General features: G+C 41.1%; 1 protein-coding gene across 1 annotated transcript in view; it reads left to right on the top strand.

The window, feature by feature from the left end:
- The window catches only part of ephb6 (eph receptor B6), a 60,693-nt gene that overhangs the window by 8,537 nt on the left and 34,299 nt on the right, over window positions 1-17,857 (top strand). Inside the window, exon 2 of the mRNA XM_014984942.2 lies at window positions 8,231-8,298. Coding sequence (XP_014840428.2) covers window positions 8,231-8,298 — 68 coding nt within the window. The remainder of the gene's footprint in view (window positions 1-8,230; window positions 8,299-17,857) is intronic.

Below are 17,857 nucleotides of genomic sequence, written 5' to 3'. Positions count from 1 at the left end.
GACGAGCAAATCTTTGCATAAACTTATTTGAGATTCTGTGGCGGGATCAAATGCTGCACGGTTTTGTCCAAACAAGTCACTGTTTCTGTCTTCAGCAGCAAAGAGGACTCGACACATGGGAGTGCCAAGTTTCCATTGACTCCACATGAATAAAAACAATAGAAAACTTGTTCAGATAAGTTAATTTTTTTTTTATCTGGTTTTCATGGTGCCCTGGGCAACGGCCCATATGGTCCGTATCAAAAACAGCCACGGCTACCAGAACTGCAGGAAGCCTGGTTTGAGAGTTGTCTCAGCTTGTTAAGATATTATCTAGGAAGAACCTTTGCCGAATGTAATATCCTACAAGTGTTGTTCGTTTGGTCAGAAATCTGTATTAGAGGTGGCTAATGTAGAAAAGTGTGCAAAGTAAGCTGCAGAGCCAGAGCCAAATGCAGCTGATGAAGAGAACCAGGAGACTACGTACCGACTGGCACAGAAGAAAAAGCAAAGGCAGAGCGACAGCTGATCAGAGCAAAAATAACCAATCACAGCAAAACAAAAGCATCCACTCAATATACAGAAGAAAAGTGTTTTAACACAAAATACTTGAGTACAATGGAGAATGATCCAAAATCAATGAATCATGCCCCATTGATTTTCTCACTTCACTGTGATTAAGAACAACAGATGGAAAGAAAGTGCACTGACGGCATTCTTACTTTGGGCTTAAAATCAGGTTGGACAACTTAAACTCCAGTTTTGTTTGTTTTACTGTCCAAACTCCTTTCACAGGAGGATCAAGTTATGATTTGCTGTTGCAAAGTAAAACAAGAAATAGAAAAAAAGAAAGTGCAATACAGCAGCTTCATGATAAACCATCAGTACTTTGAGTAATCTTTTATCAGAAAGTACAATCATCTATAAATACTCAGAGCTTGACTTTTAGTCGTTTGTAAATAAACGGACTAATTTTCAAGTCTCACAAAGCTCTTCGACCAAACACTCATGTGGTACAACAACAACAGCATCTTCTGTTTGTTTTTGTTTTTTTATTTCTGTCACCTTTAAATTTTTCAGGCATTAAACTAATTGTGATATAAGATTTAAAAAGCTGAACAAATATAAATCAGTTTTTAAATTATAATTTATTTTGTTCAGGGGAAAAAAGCGACTCAAACCTACAGCATGTCTGAGTACAACCAGACCAGACGGCAGAAAATCACCGACAACAACATTAAGCAGAATAAATCAATTCAAGAAGACATAAAAAATAATAATAATTGACGTCTTTCATTCTGTAAAGGGTTACAAAGCAATAGCTGGTGCTTTGGAAATCCAGCAATTCACAGCGAGGACTTTTATCTGCAAATAGAGAGAGCATAACCTTCTGAAGACTGGATGGACAAATTATGACCAACATTATTCCAAAAGGTCATAAAAGACTCATGCAGGTCACAAAAATCTGAGCAATACCTAAAGCACCTTTTTGAATTACATATAAAGTCAAACCTGCTGACCAGAAACCCCCTTTTCTGTTGCAAAAAACATCTTGACTTCTGGGAAAATATTCTCCAGACTGATGGGGCAAAAGTTGGGCTTTTTGAAAGGTATTCCATCTGACGTTAAACTGAAAGAACCTCGCAGGTTCATGGGGGTCGCAGTGCAGTCAGAGACCACTGGAAAACCTGCAACCCTTAAGCCCAAGCGCATTTGTGTAAGGCAGCAGCAAAGCCAACCACTAAGTCCACATCTAAAAACCAAACAAAACAAAATGAAGATCTGAAGACGGCCGGGTCAAAAAGTTTGATTAAAAACACTGCGGCAGGACAAAAACTTTCCAACTGAGATAAAATTAAAACTATTCTGCAAGGAAGAGAGGGACAAAAACAGCAATGCAGTAGAAATATTTGCATTTATTACATTTGCACAATCTGGTATTAAATCTAGAGCGCTTATACTTTATGACATTAGTTAGTTTGGATCGCCTTTTTTCCCTTAATAAATAAAATCACCAACTGAATTCTCACCTAAATCTGTCACAAAATGAACAAAAAAAAAGTTGTTAGCTCAAGACAGGATTTTATGATTCAACTTATATTTGAAACATCAGCCTGTCTGAAAGACAATTTACCTCAAATACCCTATGTGGATCCAACAATAAAACAGCTTGGCAGATATAAAAGAATATTTTAAGAACATAGAGGTGATTTCCAAAAAAAAAAAAAAAAAAAGCTATGACCCGAAACTAGTTAGAGAAAAACCCTCTTCCCAGACAGATAATGAACATCTTGTCATCCAGCCGTCAGTTTTTGTGAAAAGTCTCCCCTCTGCCTGTTGCTACCTGCTCAGAGTTTCTTTGGAGATTTCACTCTGTCATCTTTCTCTGCTTAAATACAGTATTTTTGCAGCTGCACTTTCATTCAGCTTCAACCGCCGCTGACTTTTTTTTTGATAACTCCCTTTGACACGTGCATGCTTATTTCTGGCTTCACGTTAATCCCCCGCCCTCCTCTTTGCCTCCTCCTCTTCCCTTTCTGTCGTGGCGTATCACTCTCGCTGTGGTTGCTTGTAATGAAGGTTTAGCGCAGGCCTTGTCCTTCGCCGACTGTCTGTGGGTGGGAGCATCTGGAGCTTATAAAGAATGGGTGGGAAAGGGAGGATGAGTGGACAAAAGACAAAACACAATCTTAGAGTTCTTAAAAAAATAAAAACATTCGCCGACGCTGTGGGAACTGCTTTGCTAAAGTGTCTCAGTACACAGGTTCTTAAGAGCTGCTAATTCCCTTGAATTTTTGCATAAACTTTGGTGTATTTATTTGGATTTTATGCTAAGTAACATATTATTTGCGAGGAGCAAGAACATTTCTTTTTTTACTACAATAAAATCTAAAAATTTGATAGGCTTTTGCATTCATGCACCTTTACTCTAATTTCCAAATGATCCTTAGTAAATGAGTAAATCTGTGTGTAATTTAATCTCAGTATAAATCCAGTCGTTCTGTGAAAATTTCAGGACATACAGACCAAAGAACAGCAGACGGGTCAGGGAGGAAAATCTTTAACTCCTCAACTGCAACAGCCTTCCTTTGAAGTCCTAGATGCTTTCTCTCATAATTCCCAAAACTTCAGACAGAAACATGCATGTGACGGGTTTTTTTTTGCATAATTTTTTTGTTTTTTTTTTGTTTTTTATGTTCTTTTTTTGTCATCTTGTTGTGTTTTGTTTCTCTTTTTGCCACATTCACACCACTCCTAAATTACGTTTTGGTGAAAAATGGCGGTGGCAGGAGATGTTCTTCCTGAGCTCAGACAAGGAGAGCTGATCGAAGTTGACGAGACGATGGCTGGAGTAAAATCCTGGCCACAGCTACAATAAAACGGTTTAAGTTGAAGCTTATCAATGTGTTAGAATAGCCTAGTGAAGTCCAGAGACAAAAATCCAATTAAAAACCCTCAGTAAGACTTCATAGACACGCTCCATTCACTCTGAGTGAGCTTGACCTATTTTACAGAGAACAATTATTGAATACTGTAATTGTAGTAAAATGGACAAAGCATTGACTTGGGAGGGAAAAATTGAAATACACGTCTCACTTTTCAAATTTTAATTCGTAATAGATGTAAAAGAAAAAAATTTTTAGTTTTAGTTCCACTTCACAATTTCAATGAAAAACATTCAACTCTGCAGCTGCAAACTGATAAAAGTCCAAGAACTGCAAACACTCTCAAAAGGCGCCATGCATTTCCGTCCGCTCTCCTTTCCACTTTGACGCAGAAGCGTGATTCAAACTCGCATCTCTCAAGTGTTTGCGAAATACTAACAGCAAAGTCCTTCGCTGAGCACCGGGCCGAGCTCTGGAAAAGCGTGCTGTAAAGTAGCATACATGTGCTGTCAAGAGGTGTAACATAGGCGACAGAACAACACTTTAGTGCAGGAGAGGGTGTCAGTGCATGCATGGCCACACTGAGAGGGAAATGTGCTGGGCACGGCGACGTGAGTGGCGAGAGCAGAGAGGGGGTCATTCAGCTGAAGTGCACACTCCAGAGGCAGAGGGGACAGCCAGAAAGTAAGGCAGGTCACCTCTGCAACAAGAGAAAAGAGCATTTTACACCCACGGCATGCGCAGTGAGAGAGGAGAAACGAATTCATATGCACAAGCACAATCATATCACCCCTTTCCTTTCATAACCAGAACCTTTTTTTCTACTCTATTGTATCCCATTTTCTTTTGCCTTGGATATCAAAGCACTTTCCCAACAAATCCAGCATCAATAATGGAGCACAGCGTTATCTCCCTCCTTTATGTTCAGAGATGCCATACCCTGCTGTCACTTTTCAGATGAATAATACACACACAAAAAAAAAAGAAAGCAGAGGGCAGACGGGGGAGGCGGGGTGGATGGAGTTTAGACAACTTTTCCAACAAGAGAGAGTGGAGCGAAAACCGGCGAGGGGCCTCCGTGCATTAAGACGGCACTCAGGTGGAGACTGCAGACTCAGCGGTTCCTCCGACTGTTGGGGACAAACTTTGAGTGTTTCGTCCCTCAGATGGACATCTTTGTGGAGATGCCACAAACGGGGAGTTAAATAAAGGGGCTTTTACGACCACCCGAATGTCCGAAAGTCCCCCTTTCTCTTCGGGCGACGACACACATGAGCGGTGATTTTTTTCCCCCCCCCAAGTAATCTTGGAATTTGTGCAGCTCTCTGCTCTTACCTCAGCATGTCGCGATGAATAATTCAACGCGCTTAAGTCACACAATGAGACACACGTGACGCTGTTTGAACTCTCCTTCATGTAATCCTCGTGTACAAGTTTGTAGCAGAAAAAGAGCAGAGGAGAAGCGAGGGCCCGGGTCCCCCACGACGAGAAACTAAATAGCAGCCGCATAAATATTAATGTCAAAATTGTTTGCTGCGTGTTTTTTATGCATGGCTGCGCCCGAGGAGGATGGCTAAATGAATCGGCAATGACACATTTGCGCTACTTATGCATGTGTGTGTGTGTGATGTATTTGATGTAAAAAGGATGATACTTAATAAGGCCACAGCACACGATCTGTGAGCTTATGTGGTGCAAATGTGTTTTGTAACTCGCAGATCTTTGTAAAAGTATTCATCCCCCTGGAACTTGTCACAGGAACTACAGGGAAAAGGACGCATGTCTTTGAAATCTGAAATGTTTTTCAGCCGTCTCTCGGTCAGATTAGATGGAGAACACATGCCAACATATTCTCCTGACTACCAAGAAAAAAAATATTGTCCAATCACCATTTTTTTAAATCCCACATTCTTTGTAAGGTAATAAAAGGTTTTATGCCCTTACTTTGTCTCTTCCCATAAAATGTGTTATTACTGATGAACGCATTTTTTATGAATTGGAAAAAGTACGTACAAAAGTCCCACCCCTTCACATGTGGTATCATTGAAAAGCCCTAAATGTCCTCTGTAGATACCAAAAGGAATTAATTCAGTAGAATGCAGGGGGTGGGAGATATTCAAGTTTAGAAATGTCCTCTACAGAGGACACAAATGAACTACTGGTAGTCAGGAGGATATTTCTTCAAGTCTTATTGCAAATTCTCAAATGAATTTGAATGTGAACTTTGACTAGGTCATTTCAATGCATCAATATGCTTCCATCAAAACCGGGGATCTTCAAATCCAGGCCTCAAAGGTTGAGGTCCTGCAACGTTCAGATCTGTCCTGTTGAAATGTAGATATAAGCTCAAGTCTTAAGTCTTTAACAGGCTATACAAGTTTTTTTTGTTTTTTTTTCCAGATCTGCTCTATATTTAGTTTCCCTTCATTTCTGTCCAGCTCCTCTGTCCCAGCTGAAATAAAAGCATGGCCACAGCATAATGATGCCATCACCATGTTTCATGGGTTGGTTTGTTCAGGTTTACGTTTTCTTCCACGTTCAACGTTGTTGATGGAGACTAAAAGTTGGTCTCACCAGACCATAACTTTGTTTGGTCTCCATCTAGCAAACTTCAGTCTTCGTCTAAACTCACTTTGCCGACTTCTCCATAAAAGATTTATGTAGAGTGCATCTAATTGTTGCCCCAGTAAAAGATCAGCTGGGGATTTCTGCAGCTTCTCCACATTTAATTTACAGGTAGTTGGTTGCACTGGATATTATTTAGGAGTATCATAATAAAGGGGGTTAAGTGGCAATGCGTGTCACGTTTTTAAGATTTGTGTTTGCAAACCACTTTCCCTTCTGCTCCACAGTTGCGCTCCACTTTGCACAAATTACAAAGGTTTGGTGTTGTCATGAGAGAAAATTTGGAAAAGTAGAACTGGGATGTAACCACACACACACACACACGCACGCACGCACGCACGCACGCATGCACGCACGCACACAGTGTAATCAAAATAATTAAAACAAAAATTGTTTACAGATATTTGTAAAATTGTGTGCTTTCTGTGGGCTTGCTGTCTTCCGCTCCCCTCGACAACTTGGCTATTTGTGCTGCACGAACCTAAAAACACGTCACAGTCCATTTGTATTCCAGCAGCTGATGCAGCTTGTATCACCTCAAATCCTGGAGGACGTCCATGGAAAATCTGTGACTTTAATGAGATTGACATGAAGACAAGCCGGTGGGTGAAATCAGACAGACCCACTGAGGAATGAAGGCTTGCCGGACAGATTTGTGGGTTCTCCATCTGCGAGTTTAATCCTGCAAAACAGAGAAGGGGGGAGAAAAAAAAAAATCAGTTTTCAGAACAGCCGGAGAACAGCGATGTGTATCAGGGGCTACAGGAGATAACCGTGTTCTTTTGGTTGTCTGATTTATTGAGACAGGCAGCAGATTTTTGTGCACGTCTCTCTGCATTTCCGGGACTAAAGATGTATCTGTCGTTCTCTGTGGGTCACTGTTGTGTTTGTGGGGGTTGGCATACTTTTTAAATTCCCGGTGTGCAAACGGATTCAGAAGATACCATTACTCCATCTTTGTTTGGCTGTCAGGGAGAGCAAAAGAGAGCCGTTAGTTTCTCCAGTAGGCAGCGGGATGACATTAAATGGAAATGAAAGCATAAAAACATAACAACAATGAGAGGAATTATTCATCTGTAAAGAGCGGACGATGGTTCCTCTCTCCCACGGTGCCTCGTCTGTGAATATGTGTCTGGAGCCCTTTGGGTGATTAGTGCGCTCTGTGTTTTTTCCTCCATTAGCTCCGAGCGCGCAGGCCCGAAGTCTGATGCGTTCGCCACCTCTGCGTCAACGGCAAACTTTGGCGTGCATTCAGTTCCCCCGATGCAGGCTGTGCCAAGCTGAATGAAGAGCAACCGCCACAGTTTCTGAATACTAATGGAAAATTCAAGGGCTTCGAATCTGTGTGGGAAGCTGCCATGTGTCAGCATGCAGCACTCAGCATTAAAGTCACTCTGTGAGAGTGAGCCAGTGAGTGAGTGTGTGAGGGAGTGTGCGTAATTTCTTTGCCAGTTTGCTTTTTAAAGCACTTAAACCCCCAAAAGCAAATTTATGGGAAAACACCCTCAAGCGCAAAAAAAAAAAAAAAGCCTCATCCTCATTGCTCTCTCTCTCCAGATCATCTGAGGGAATGAAAGCATTTCTGATAAGACATGCAGCAAAAGTTGAGCGCTAAGCATGTTGATCCAATGGAGGAAATGTAAAGGGTAAAACCTGCAGGTTTCTATAAACATGTAACAGTAGCTGTCATTGCATTTTTAATCTTGGAAATTTGGTTTATAATCACGGTGCCCCTGCAGGTCAATCAGTTTTAATTTACTAAATCCCAGAAGTCGGTGCCAAAATGCTTCATCACTCAGAATCGGCTATCGGGTTTGACAGATGCACGCAGTTGGAGATTGCCCTGATTTCACTTCGCAGAGAAGGAAAGGAAAAAAAAAAATCAAAAAGAAATGTGGTGCAGCTACACAAACTGTGCTGCGACTTCCAACTTTGCGGGATATCAAACAAAAACTCTTAATCTAAAAGGATTCTTGAAAATGAATACCTAATGTACTGAACAGAGTTTCAGATCTTGATGGGATTCCAGGGTCCCAAAGGGTTGGCTGTTCTCAAATCTTCAAATATTGATTCTGGTTCACGGGTTCTTGTCTTACTTCGGTGCTCAAGCTGTTCCTCCGTGAAGCTATCAAGATTCAAGCAATTATTTTAAACAGAACGCTGCAGATGTTGTCTGTTTTTTTTTTTTTTGTTTGTTTTTCTCAAAACTTGTCTATGTTTCTGCTTGTTCCTCCTTCCAGTGATGCTGCTGGACACCACAGAGACTACCTCAGAGCTGGGCTGGACCACCCATCCAAAACTATCCGGGGTAAGTATTGATCTCATCTGCACATGTGGCTTCCAGGTGTTTTTGGGATTAACTCTGCACACACAGGTCTAAAATTATAATTTAGCTTATTAAAATGATCAAAGTTCCTGACTTAACCCCACTCGACTCCCAGTACGTGCTGTTGATGTTCTGACTGCGATTTTATCTCAGCTGCCCCCATAACACTGTAGCCAACACACAGTGTGTTTATGTTCTGCATTTTTTTGTTTCTGAAAACTGAGGAGTTGTGTCTGTATTTCTATAAATTGCACTCATTACATTGTTGATCTGAAAGAATAAGGATTTTCTGCAGCACTTTTCAGCCCTTACAATGACATTCTCAGAAAAACTGAGACTGAGTTGGCTGCTGCTGCTTCCATCCTGTCTTACTTATATGAGCTTCATACCATCAAATCTTTATTTTTTTCTCTTTTTGTCTGATGGATCAATCATGTTAGATAAAAATCAACTTACAATGAAAAGTTTGTTTGTTTGGATGCGTTAAATTACTCAAAATAAACTTTGGCTGATACGAGAATAACCCTGGTCCAGAATAAATATACATTATTCATGTTTGCATCAGGTCGTAGTTTTCTTCTCTTCAGACACAGACGCAGCAGCCAGAGGTGATCGCAGTGAGTGACATAAACGGGCATTTCAGGCCATGGTACGACCAGGCCGCTCTTTCTTTGACGACTGGACAGATGCTGGTTTGCACATGTTTAGTGGATGCAGTGACTTTGTGAATTTGGGCCAGGGTGAGCATGAAGTTCCTCTACGGCTCTGAATCACCGGTTACCAATTGAAAATGTCTGCTTTTGCTTAATGCTTGGTCAACTTGGAGGGGTGGGATGCAAATTAAGCCTTTTGACAGATTTATTACGATTATCAATCTGTGTGATAATGTTGCTTGATTGTTTGTATTGCGTCTAAACAAATAAAATGATTTAGCACACTAATGTAGAAATCACAACTGCATGTCACTGTTTGCAACATTCGTACAGCAAAGAACTGTTTGGAGTGCAATAGTTCAATTCGGTTCAACTCGGTTTATTGATATAATGCCAATATTTTCAATTAATCACATACATTCCAACTGATTATCAAACAGAGCAGTAAGCTCAGTTAATGGCTAATGTATTCTGAGTGTTATAAGCTTGCATTGCACATGCTAATATTACATTTAGCCCAAATCATGACAGCAGATGCTCACACCAGACAGAAATGAAATTACCCATAATCCTAAAGGCCAAAAAGAGAAACAGAGGAAAGAAGAAAATAGACATTTTTCATTTTTATCATCGTCACAAGATTTTCTACTAGAAATATAAAAAAATGTATTTTTTTTTAACTTTGTATCAATGTCTTGTTATCTTGAAATCCTGGTTGACTTCCTTTACTTTTTTTTGTGATGAGTGAAAAGGACAGGTTTATAAAAGTTTCAAAGAAACACACTTGCTGACAAGGGACAAAATCTTTTTCAGATTCATTGCTACCTCTGCTTATGAAGCCAGAGCTGATTTTTATAAGTAAGAGAAAAACTGAGAGGTTGGAGCTTTACAGAAATCAGAAAAGGCCAAAGAAAGATGCAATTTGAGCCTCTCCATGAATAACATTATATTGTTACTCAAAGGATCGAGGTCTTCCTTTAATTCAGGCAATAGATTTACTTTTTTTGTCAGCGTGCATTTCTGGGAAGAAGGGGAGAGAAAGAGTTCAGCGTATGAACCTGGTTGACTGCTGGCGTTAGTTTTACAATTGCAGACACAAGAGGCTTTTTCAAAACCAAAACCAACCAAATAAATCAAGGAAATAACGGCGTCAGAGAGCGAAAGAAAATAAATCTATTTTCAGGGAACAACAGATATTTTTCTGTGGATCAGCAGGTTTTAAATCCGAACTCTGAAAGGTGAAAGGATTGATTCAGTTCAAACGCCGCAGGATATACAGGACCTAACACTCTGACTGGATTCATTTCTTTAAAATCAGAGACACTCACAGTCACTTTCACACATAAACGAGGTGCTAATTTGTGTTCAAAGCAGACAGCGTCGCTGAAACCAGCCTCACGCTCTCACACATGCACATAAACCTAAACGCGCAGCTGAATTAGCACAGTTTGCTCCACACGTTTTCCACGATTACAGCAACTGAAAAGTACAGCTGACTTCCACAAACATCCTGGTTTCTCTCTCTCCGTCTCTCTCTCTCCCTCTTTCTCTCTCTCTCTCGCTGCATTCGACGTCTCTGCTTCTCGGTGTCGGTTCTGGTGCGCAGCAGGACATGTCAAAAGGGCCACTAGCAAATAACTGTGTTGCAAAACAGTTGTTCAATACAAAACGATTTTCAGGCTGTTGTGCAGCGTGTCGCTTCCTTTATTGGGGCACAGGCAGAAGAGCCTTGGGATCATTCCCAGGATATTCAAATCCAGCTTTTGCATGGTCACTTTTTCAACTAATAACTTCAGATTTACAGAGGGCTTGCAAAGGCACGTCTAATATATAGTTACGGGTTGGAGACAGGATTATTATCTTTTATAGTAGCTGAAAGCTGACTTTACGAGAAGCAGCCATAACAGGCCCCACCTCTCATTTCTCAGGAGACTTAAATGCCTTTTTCTCGTGTTTTTCCTCTATTGTTTATGGTAATCCACGACAGAATTACTCACAGTAAAGCAATGATGATGTTTGAACTCGGTGTGCTTATATTCAACACCACTGAGTCAACATGTTGGAGAAGCTCCTCTCGCTGGAGGTACAGGTGCAACTCTTTTATGGCAAGTTTCACCAGATTTGCACATGTGGACACTTTGCGCTTCTGCCCATTGTTCACAATGAGATGACTCAAACTCAGTCACACTGGGTGGAGAACTTCTGCCAACACCAGTAGTCAGTTTCTGCCGAGAATTCTGGATTGGATTTCTGTCCTTTGACTAGGCCGCTAATATATGTTTTTGATCTATGCCATTTTGTTGCACCTCTAGAACAAAAATGTTGTCCCACAACAGGGACATTTCAAGTGCAACAGCAGTAAAGTGAAAGGCAAGCAAAGCAATCACAGAAAGAATAGCAAAACATTTTAACATTAGTACAGTGCAGTTATTAAGAATAGCTAATTTGGTCCAAATAAATGTGCAGGTAGGTAGGTTAGTTAAACATGTTCAAAATGTACAGGTGTATTTGTGCATTAGATTGACAATCAAAACAGTGAAACAGCAGAAATGAACAGATAGTAGCAGAAATGTAATTTAAAATGAGTAAAAACTGTGCAAATACCAGCATCTCCTTCCTCTTAATGACTCCTCATTGCTCTCTCTAAACACCTGAACACCAGTGTCACTCTGTTAGTGGCCAACGCTGTAATACACAAAGTGAAAACATAACATTTTTCCCCACTTTTTTCCCCAGTTAAGACAAATCTTCACCAGTCTGAACTAGATGTTTGCCACAGTTGTGTGAAGGGTTAAGATTTGATTCTGTAAATGTCTGACTGAACTCCAGCTGATGTCAGCCAAACATGTTTTAACTTTTAGAACCAAATCTAGGAGAGCCGACTGCCTGAACCGTGAACAAGCTTAGCAACAGTCGATGTTGCTAAAACCAAATCCCAAGAAAAAAAAACAAACAATTACAGCAAAATCTAGACTTATTTCATGTGACTGAGGTCAAACGGTTGTGTTCACAGCCAAAAAGACTTTAAAAAGAAACTGGAAGAAGAGTTAAAAGGAAGTAAACAATATAAAAAACAAAATCTAAGAAAGACGTGGCAACAATTTATCCAGAAGTTGTTCAATGTGAATACAGCAGCACTGCAAAAACACAAAATCTTAGCAAGTAATTTTAGTCGAATTTCTAGTTAAAATGTTCATCATCACACGTTACATGCTTTTCTCACTTCCTGCAGCTCTGCTACCACATATTGTTTTTCACTCAACAGCTATAGATGCCTTTGTGTTGATCTGTCACATACAACACACCCAATAAAATACACTGAAGTCTGTGGTTATAACAAGATGCAACAAGAAACATAAAAAAAAAAAAAAAAAACTTTAACCACTTTTGACTGTCATGTTTTTTTTACTAGCTGATTTTATTAGTTTGTGCTCTGACGCTTTTGAGGCTAAATGAATCTGTTTCTCTGGTTGAATGTAAATGTTGGTATTTTTGAATGGTGATGCTGTTTTGCCGGGTCTCTTTTGTAAAAGAGACTGTAGATCTCATCGAGGTTTTTTATCTGGTAAAGTAGAAGTTATTGTTCTTATTACAAATACTCTTGCGAGGCCTTATAATGTCTTTAGGCCACCTTGAGGGTGTGTGTGTGTGTGTGTGTGAGTTTGGGGGGTGGTTTCTGCTCGCTATGTGTGTGCTTGCGTGACTGCGCGAGGGTCAACTCCTGGGTCAGTTAAATTCATTCATCTGTGAGTGATTATGGCTCAGTTCTAATATGGCTCATAATTAGACTTATACATTGTTCTGATGCTTTGACGCTTGTGAGTGAGATTTCCATTTTAAAGAGACCTGAAAGCAGACCGCCGGTGCAGAACGACTCCGTGTAGAGATGTTCAGATTTTATATTATATTAAGAGCATCAAACCACACTGGGAAGTCGCTGAAAGTGATTGGAAAGGTTTGATTGTAAAGCAGAGCAGATTTAAATTTTAACCAACATCTGGCAGGCAGACGCACCAACGTCAGCCTCTTATCTCCTTCTGCACTAACTCTACCTTCTGGCGGCGGCGGCGGCGTCCCGTTCTGTCTTCCAGCGACGGGACATAATTGAACATGATGTTTGATTAAAAAGGGCCTCGTGTGTGTTAGAAAGTTGTGAACCGTGATGGCAGCTGCTAATAGGAGGGACAGTGTGTGCGTGTGTGTGTGGAAGAGAGAGGAAGTAAGTCCGGGGATGAGCTTGAGTTTTCCTTTTTTTTTCCTTTCTTCCGCGGTCCCTGGATGACAAGTGCTGCTGAGATGAAGATATGGTTATTTGACCTGAGGGCATCGAGCTGAGAAAAGTAGAAAGACAGACCATGAGAGGAGCCGGGGAGGAGAGATGGTGTGTGTGTGTGTGTGTGTGTGTGTGTGTGTGTGTGTGTGCATGTGTGTTCTTTTTAACCCCGTTCTCTCCTTTCTCTTCACATCCCAGCTTTTCTTTCGCTTTAGGGTCCATGGATATCAGTTACTGCAGTCATTCCTTCTCCATCTTTCTGCACTCTTACTACTGACTTTCTCCCCATGTGTGCAACTCTTTCCTCCATTGCTCTTCACACACTCATTTCATCTGTCCTCCCACAATCATCTTGATCCTCTTCTTTTCTCTTTCAACCCCAAATCAGTGGAAACTTCTCATTTAGTTGCCTTCTTTTGCGCTAGTTATTTCCACTCTCTGCTAAGTGTGCATTTTAGTTTTGCATAAATAAATGTAGTAAATGTGCTGCATCTTCACTTGTGTGTACAATCCCGTGTGTGTGTGTGTGTGTGTGTGTGTGTGTCGTGTCAGAGGCCCTGCCCCTCCCTGTCCTCTGTCACTGGAGAGCTTGCACGGCCCTCTGACATTTCACTTCAAATTAAATCACAAAGATGAGTGTTCCTCTTTGTAACTTTTCCAACGACTCATCCACCCCTCCTCCCCAATTTGTTCCATTTTATCCCTTTTTTTTTCAAGGCAAAAGAGAAAAAAGGGCTGGAAGGGTGAGGAGTAATGGATGAGGAAGGGGTTTAAAGTCACAAAAAACAGAAAACTGTGTTTTTGCACGCAATCATGCAGACTCTGCTCTGTATACCTGTTAAGAATATTCAGTTAATTTGTTTTCTGATCATTTTTGCTGATAAAGCAAAATGGAATTTTTAAATGATTCATTTTTACAAAATAAATAAATAAATGTAAATGTGGCAGAGTATCTGTAATGATGTGGGGAAACCAACCTGGTCAAATGAGATCCTGTGTGATAAAACAGATCCAGTTGTTAAATAATAAATTAATTTCGATTTTGTCATGAGCGGTGTAGTTGATGGTGGTGAGGAGAGACGCAGGGAACCCAGGTTATGGTGAAAATAACGAATTTAATGATGAAGCTCTCAGTCCAAAAAAAACAGGCAGCACGGCAGAAAGACAGGCACACAGCCAAATACCGGTAGCAACTGATACACAGGACAAAAACGAGAGCTAACGCTATCCAGGACTACACAGTTCTACTGGAGCGAAAACAAGACGTGACTTAGACACAGATTAACGACAAGGATCCGACGAAGAACACAGACACAGGTGGGTTTAAATACACATGGAGGGTAATCAGGTAAGTAGACACACCTGGGGAGCAATCAACAGGGAGGACAGGACAGAGACTCACAGGGAAATAGGAACACATTGAAAAAACTCAAAAACACACAGAAAACCACGGATCATGACAGATTTACAACATTCCTACGCGATCTGTAGAGTCAAGAAGTCACTAAACAAAAAGCAGCACTCACCCTCTAATCTACAAAAATGAGAAAGTCACTGACATCTATCACTGTGAAAAGTTGTACTAAGTCCTTCTGGAGGCTCAGAGACGTCGGCAGACCACAGGGGAAGCCGTGACCCACAAACAGAGGAAACACTGAACAGAGCTGAGCATTCCCAGTCGCCAGCAAACAACTCATCCAGGATGTCACAAAGGAATCCTGAGCATCATCTTCAGCATTCCCAGTTTCACATGTCTCAGTTGAGCAGGAGTTTACCGGGAACAAAGAGGCCGGGGCAGAAACAGTTTGTTTAGCACAGCTGCAAAACCAAAATTAAACATCTCAACGATCCTCAGGAGTTACAGGAAGCTGTTCTGTGGACAAAACCTTCTGGTATAAAAACTAATGCATGTCTGGAAAAAAAACTGCTGAACTTTTACAAACTACCTCTCAGTCCAACTCACTTAAGAACGGTTGTAAGTGGCATAATGGGAAGGCATTGCTTTACCGAAGAGCAGGAGCTTCTTAAGGTGCAATTTCAAGGTGATAAAGTCAAATTTCTTTAAAGTTATGTTTGGTAAATACAGGATTTTTATTCCGTATGAAGGTAGGATACTTAATTGTGCTATAAAATGACATTGTTTGCCTGGAAAGTACATCATATTGCCTTTTTAATCACAGTTGTGTTGAACAGCAAGACAATGATCTGACCGCTAGTGAGGATTAGCTCAACCAGCTATTAGTTTTAGAGTCAGGTTTGCCGTTGAGACAAATTGGTTCAGATGTGATTTTTACACTCACAAATCAAATCATTATTCGAGAACTACTCAGGTTATCTGATTTTAAAATGAGCTCCGTGATCTGCGACATCTAAGTGTGGCAGTAAAGCTGAAGCACAATAAATCTGTGGAGGAGAAAACACTTTCTCACAGCCCAAATACAAAGCCTATCAATGTTTTACTGCACAATGGCTTTTAAACGCAAACCCATAAAACTTCACACCGCTGCTCAATTTTCAGCTCGCAATTTTTTATTTTTTTTCTCCACTCTCCTCATCTGCATCCGTCCACCCGAGCGTTCACTCTCCGTTGTTTCCTGGTTCCAATTTCCCCTCGTTGCCTGGTCTGAAGGAGTGAGTCAGAGCCTTGGAAAGACATTTTCTGTCCTTTCACTCCATTAGACCGACAGCGCCTCAGACGCTTTTTATGTGCTCACTGATCATATCATTATTCCAGCTGGTCCAAATACCAAATCACTCTCTGATGTGTGATGCTATGAAGATTTTCCTCCCCGCTGACTGTCAGAACCACAGTGAGTGAAACAGACCTAAGCGCGCCAAGATGGAGTAGCACGTACAAAACCATGAATCACACATGAAATGCGCCCCTGTTGGCTGGTTGGACCTTTTGTCTTCTGTCCTCTGTTGTACGGGGGGATAATGACGATCAGGGCCTAATACATAATTCTTTTGAATTAAGCCAGAAAAGGTCCAGCTTGTCCCTTCGGGGGCCAGGCGAACCTAGAATCAGAGTCTTTTCATCCCTGAAGGGAGCGAGCTCTGCAGCTGGTAAACCTAAAACCCGCTTGTACATTTGCATTTTACAAAGTCGAACCGAGTTCCTTGCCGAGTTCACTTAAATCTAAGTTTGTACTCTGCTGAAGGAAAATAAAACCGGATTATTTCTTCACCTGTCACAGGTGCACAACTCCAGGCAATGCAGAAGGATCAGAACAAGGCTGCTGAAGCGCAAAATTATTTCCACACTATTTATCGGTATCATGTAACTGTAGCAAATTGTTCAAAATGTGTTGTAAAATACGCCCGGTTCTCAGTAGTTCGCTGTGTCAACATTGAATTTTGTCTCTGATCTCTCTTTTCAAATAAATTCAGCATCAACACGTCTTTTCATGGGCGTCCTTGCTGCTCCGTCCTTTATACTGAGGGAGGATTCATTTTGAAAATCGCTTGCGTTATCTCCGCTGTTGTTATCCGTTAATATAAAAATAAACGTTTTTTGGGATATGGCGACTTTATTTCATTACTTTTTGGCATCGTCCCTTTGAGTCACTGAAATATTAGGCAAATTGAAAACAAATGAGATGGAAGGCTATGGAGATGCTTTGGGATCATTATTTATCCACACAAAAAAAATTCTAATATTGTGTAAATGGATTGATATTTAAAATGGTTATAGTTTTTTAAAGTTTTCCCTAGAGCATAAAGGACGGCAGGATTCACCTCACAGGGCTGCACAGATTCAAAGCCAAAAGTTAATGACACGTTTCTGCTTATGTTGTCACCTCGTTTCTTAAGGTATGTGGGCCACAGCTGGTGAACATGTGAGGGAGTGGCAACATGAGAGCCCTATGGATGTGTGTGTGTGTGTGTGTGTGCGTGTGTGTGTGTGTGTGGGGGTGTGTGTGCGTGTGTGTGTGTGTGTGTGTGTGTGCGTTTGTTTGTAATACCTTGTGGGGACGATTTTCCTGACATATACTACGTTGTGGGGACCAATCGCTCCTCGTGGGGACCTGAGCCTGGTCCCCACGAGGGGAAACCCTGTTTTTGGGTCAGGGGTCAGATTTAGGGCTAAGGTATGAATTGAGTTTTGGTTAGGGTTAGGTATGTGATGGTTAGGGTTAGGAAAAGGGTAAAGTTAAGGTTTAGGCTGTAGAAATGAATGGAAGTCAATGGAAAGTCCCCACAAAGATAGCAAAACAAACGTGTGTGTGTGTGTGTAGGTGTGTGTGCGTGGGGGTGTGTGTGCGCGCGTGTGTGTGTGTGTGTGCGTGTGTATGTGTGTGTAAATGGGAGTCATGCTTCTCAGCTGTGCAGCTGTCAAAATGTCAGCTTGTTATTTGAAATCACCAACATAACACCACAGCCACAGTTTTCAGCAGGAGAATGCAAAAGAAAAGCTGGGATGTGAAAAGAAAAGAGAATGGGGTTAAAAAGAACACACACACACACACACACACACACACACAAACACACACACGTGGACGCACACGCACAGACAAACACACACAGGCGGCATCACGTTTGGTAATTTTATTGCTCTTGTCTGGGATTCGAGATTTTTTTATTTTTTTTGTTTGGTTCTGTGAAAAGTGTTTCC

Source organism: Poecilia mexicana, unplaced genomic scaffold, assembly GCF_051168715.1.
Source record: "Poecilia mexicana isolate PSO_F unplaced genomic scaffold, ASM5116871v1 scaffold_16, whole genome shotgun sequence".
In the NCBI taxonomy this organism is placed as follows: Eukaryota; Metazoa; Chordata; class Actinopteri; order Cyprinodontiformes; family Poeciliidae; genus Poecilia; species Poecilia mexicana.
The sequence above is the reverse complement of the archived record's forward strand: the minus strand, read 5'-3'. Positions and strand labels throughout refer to the sequence as shown.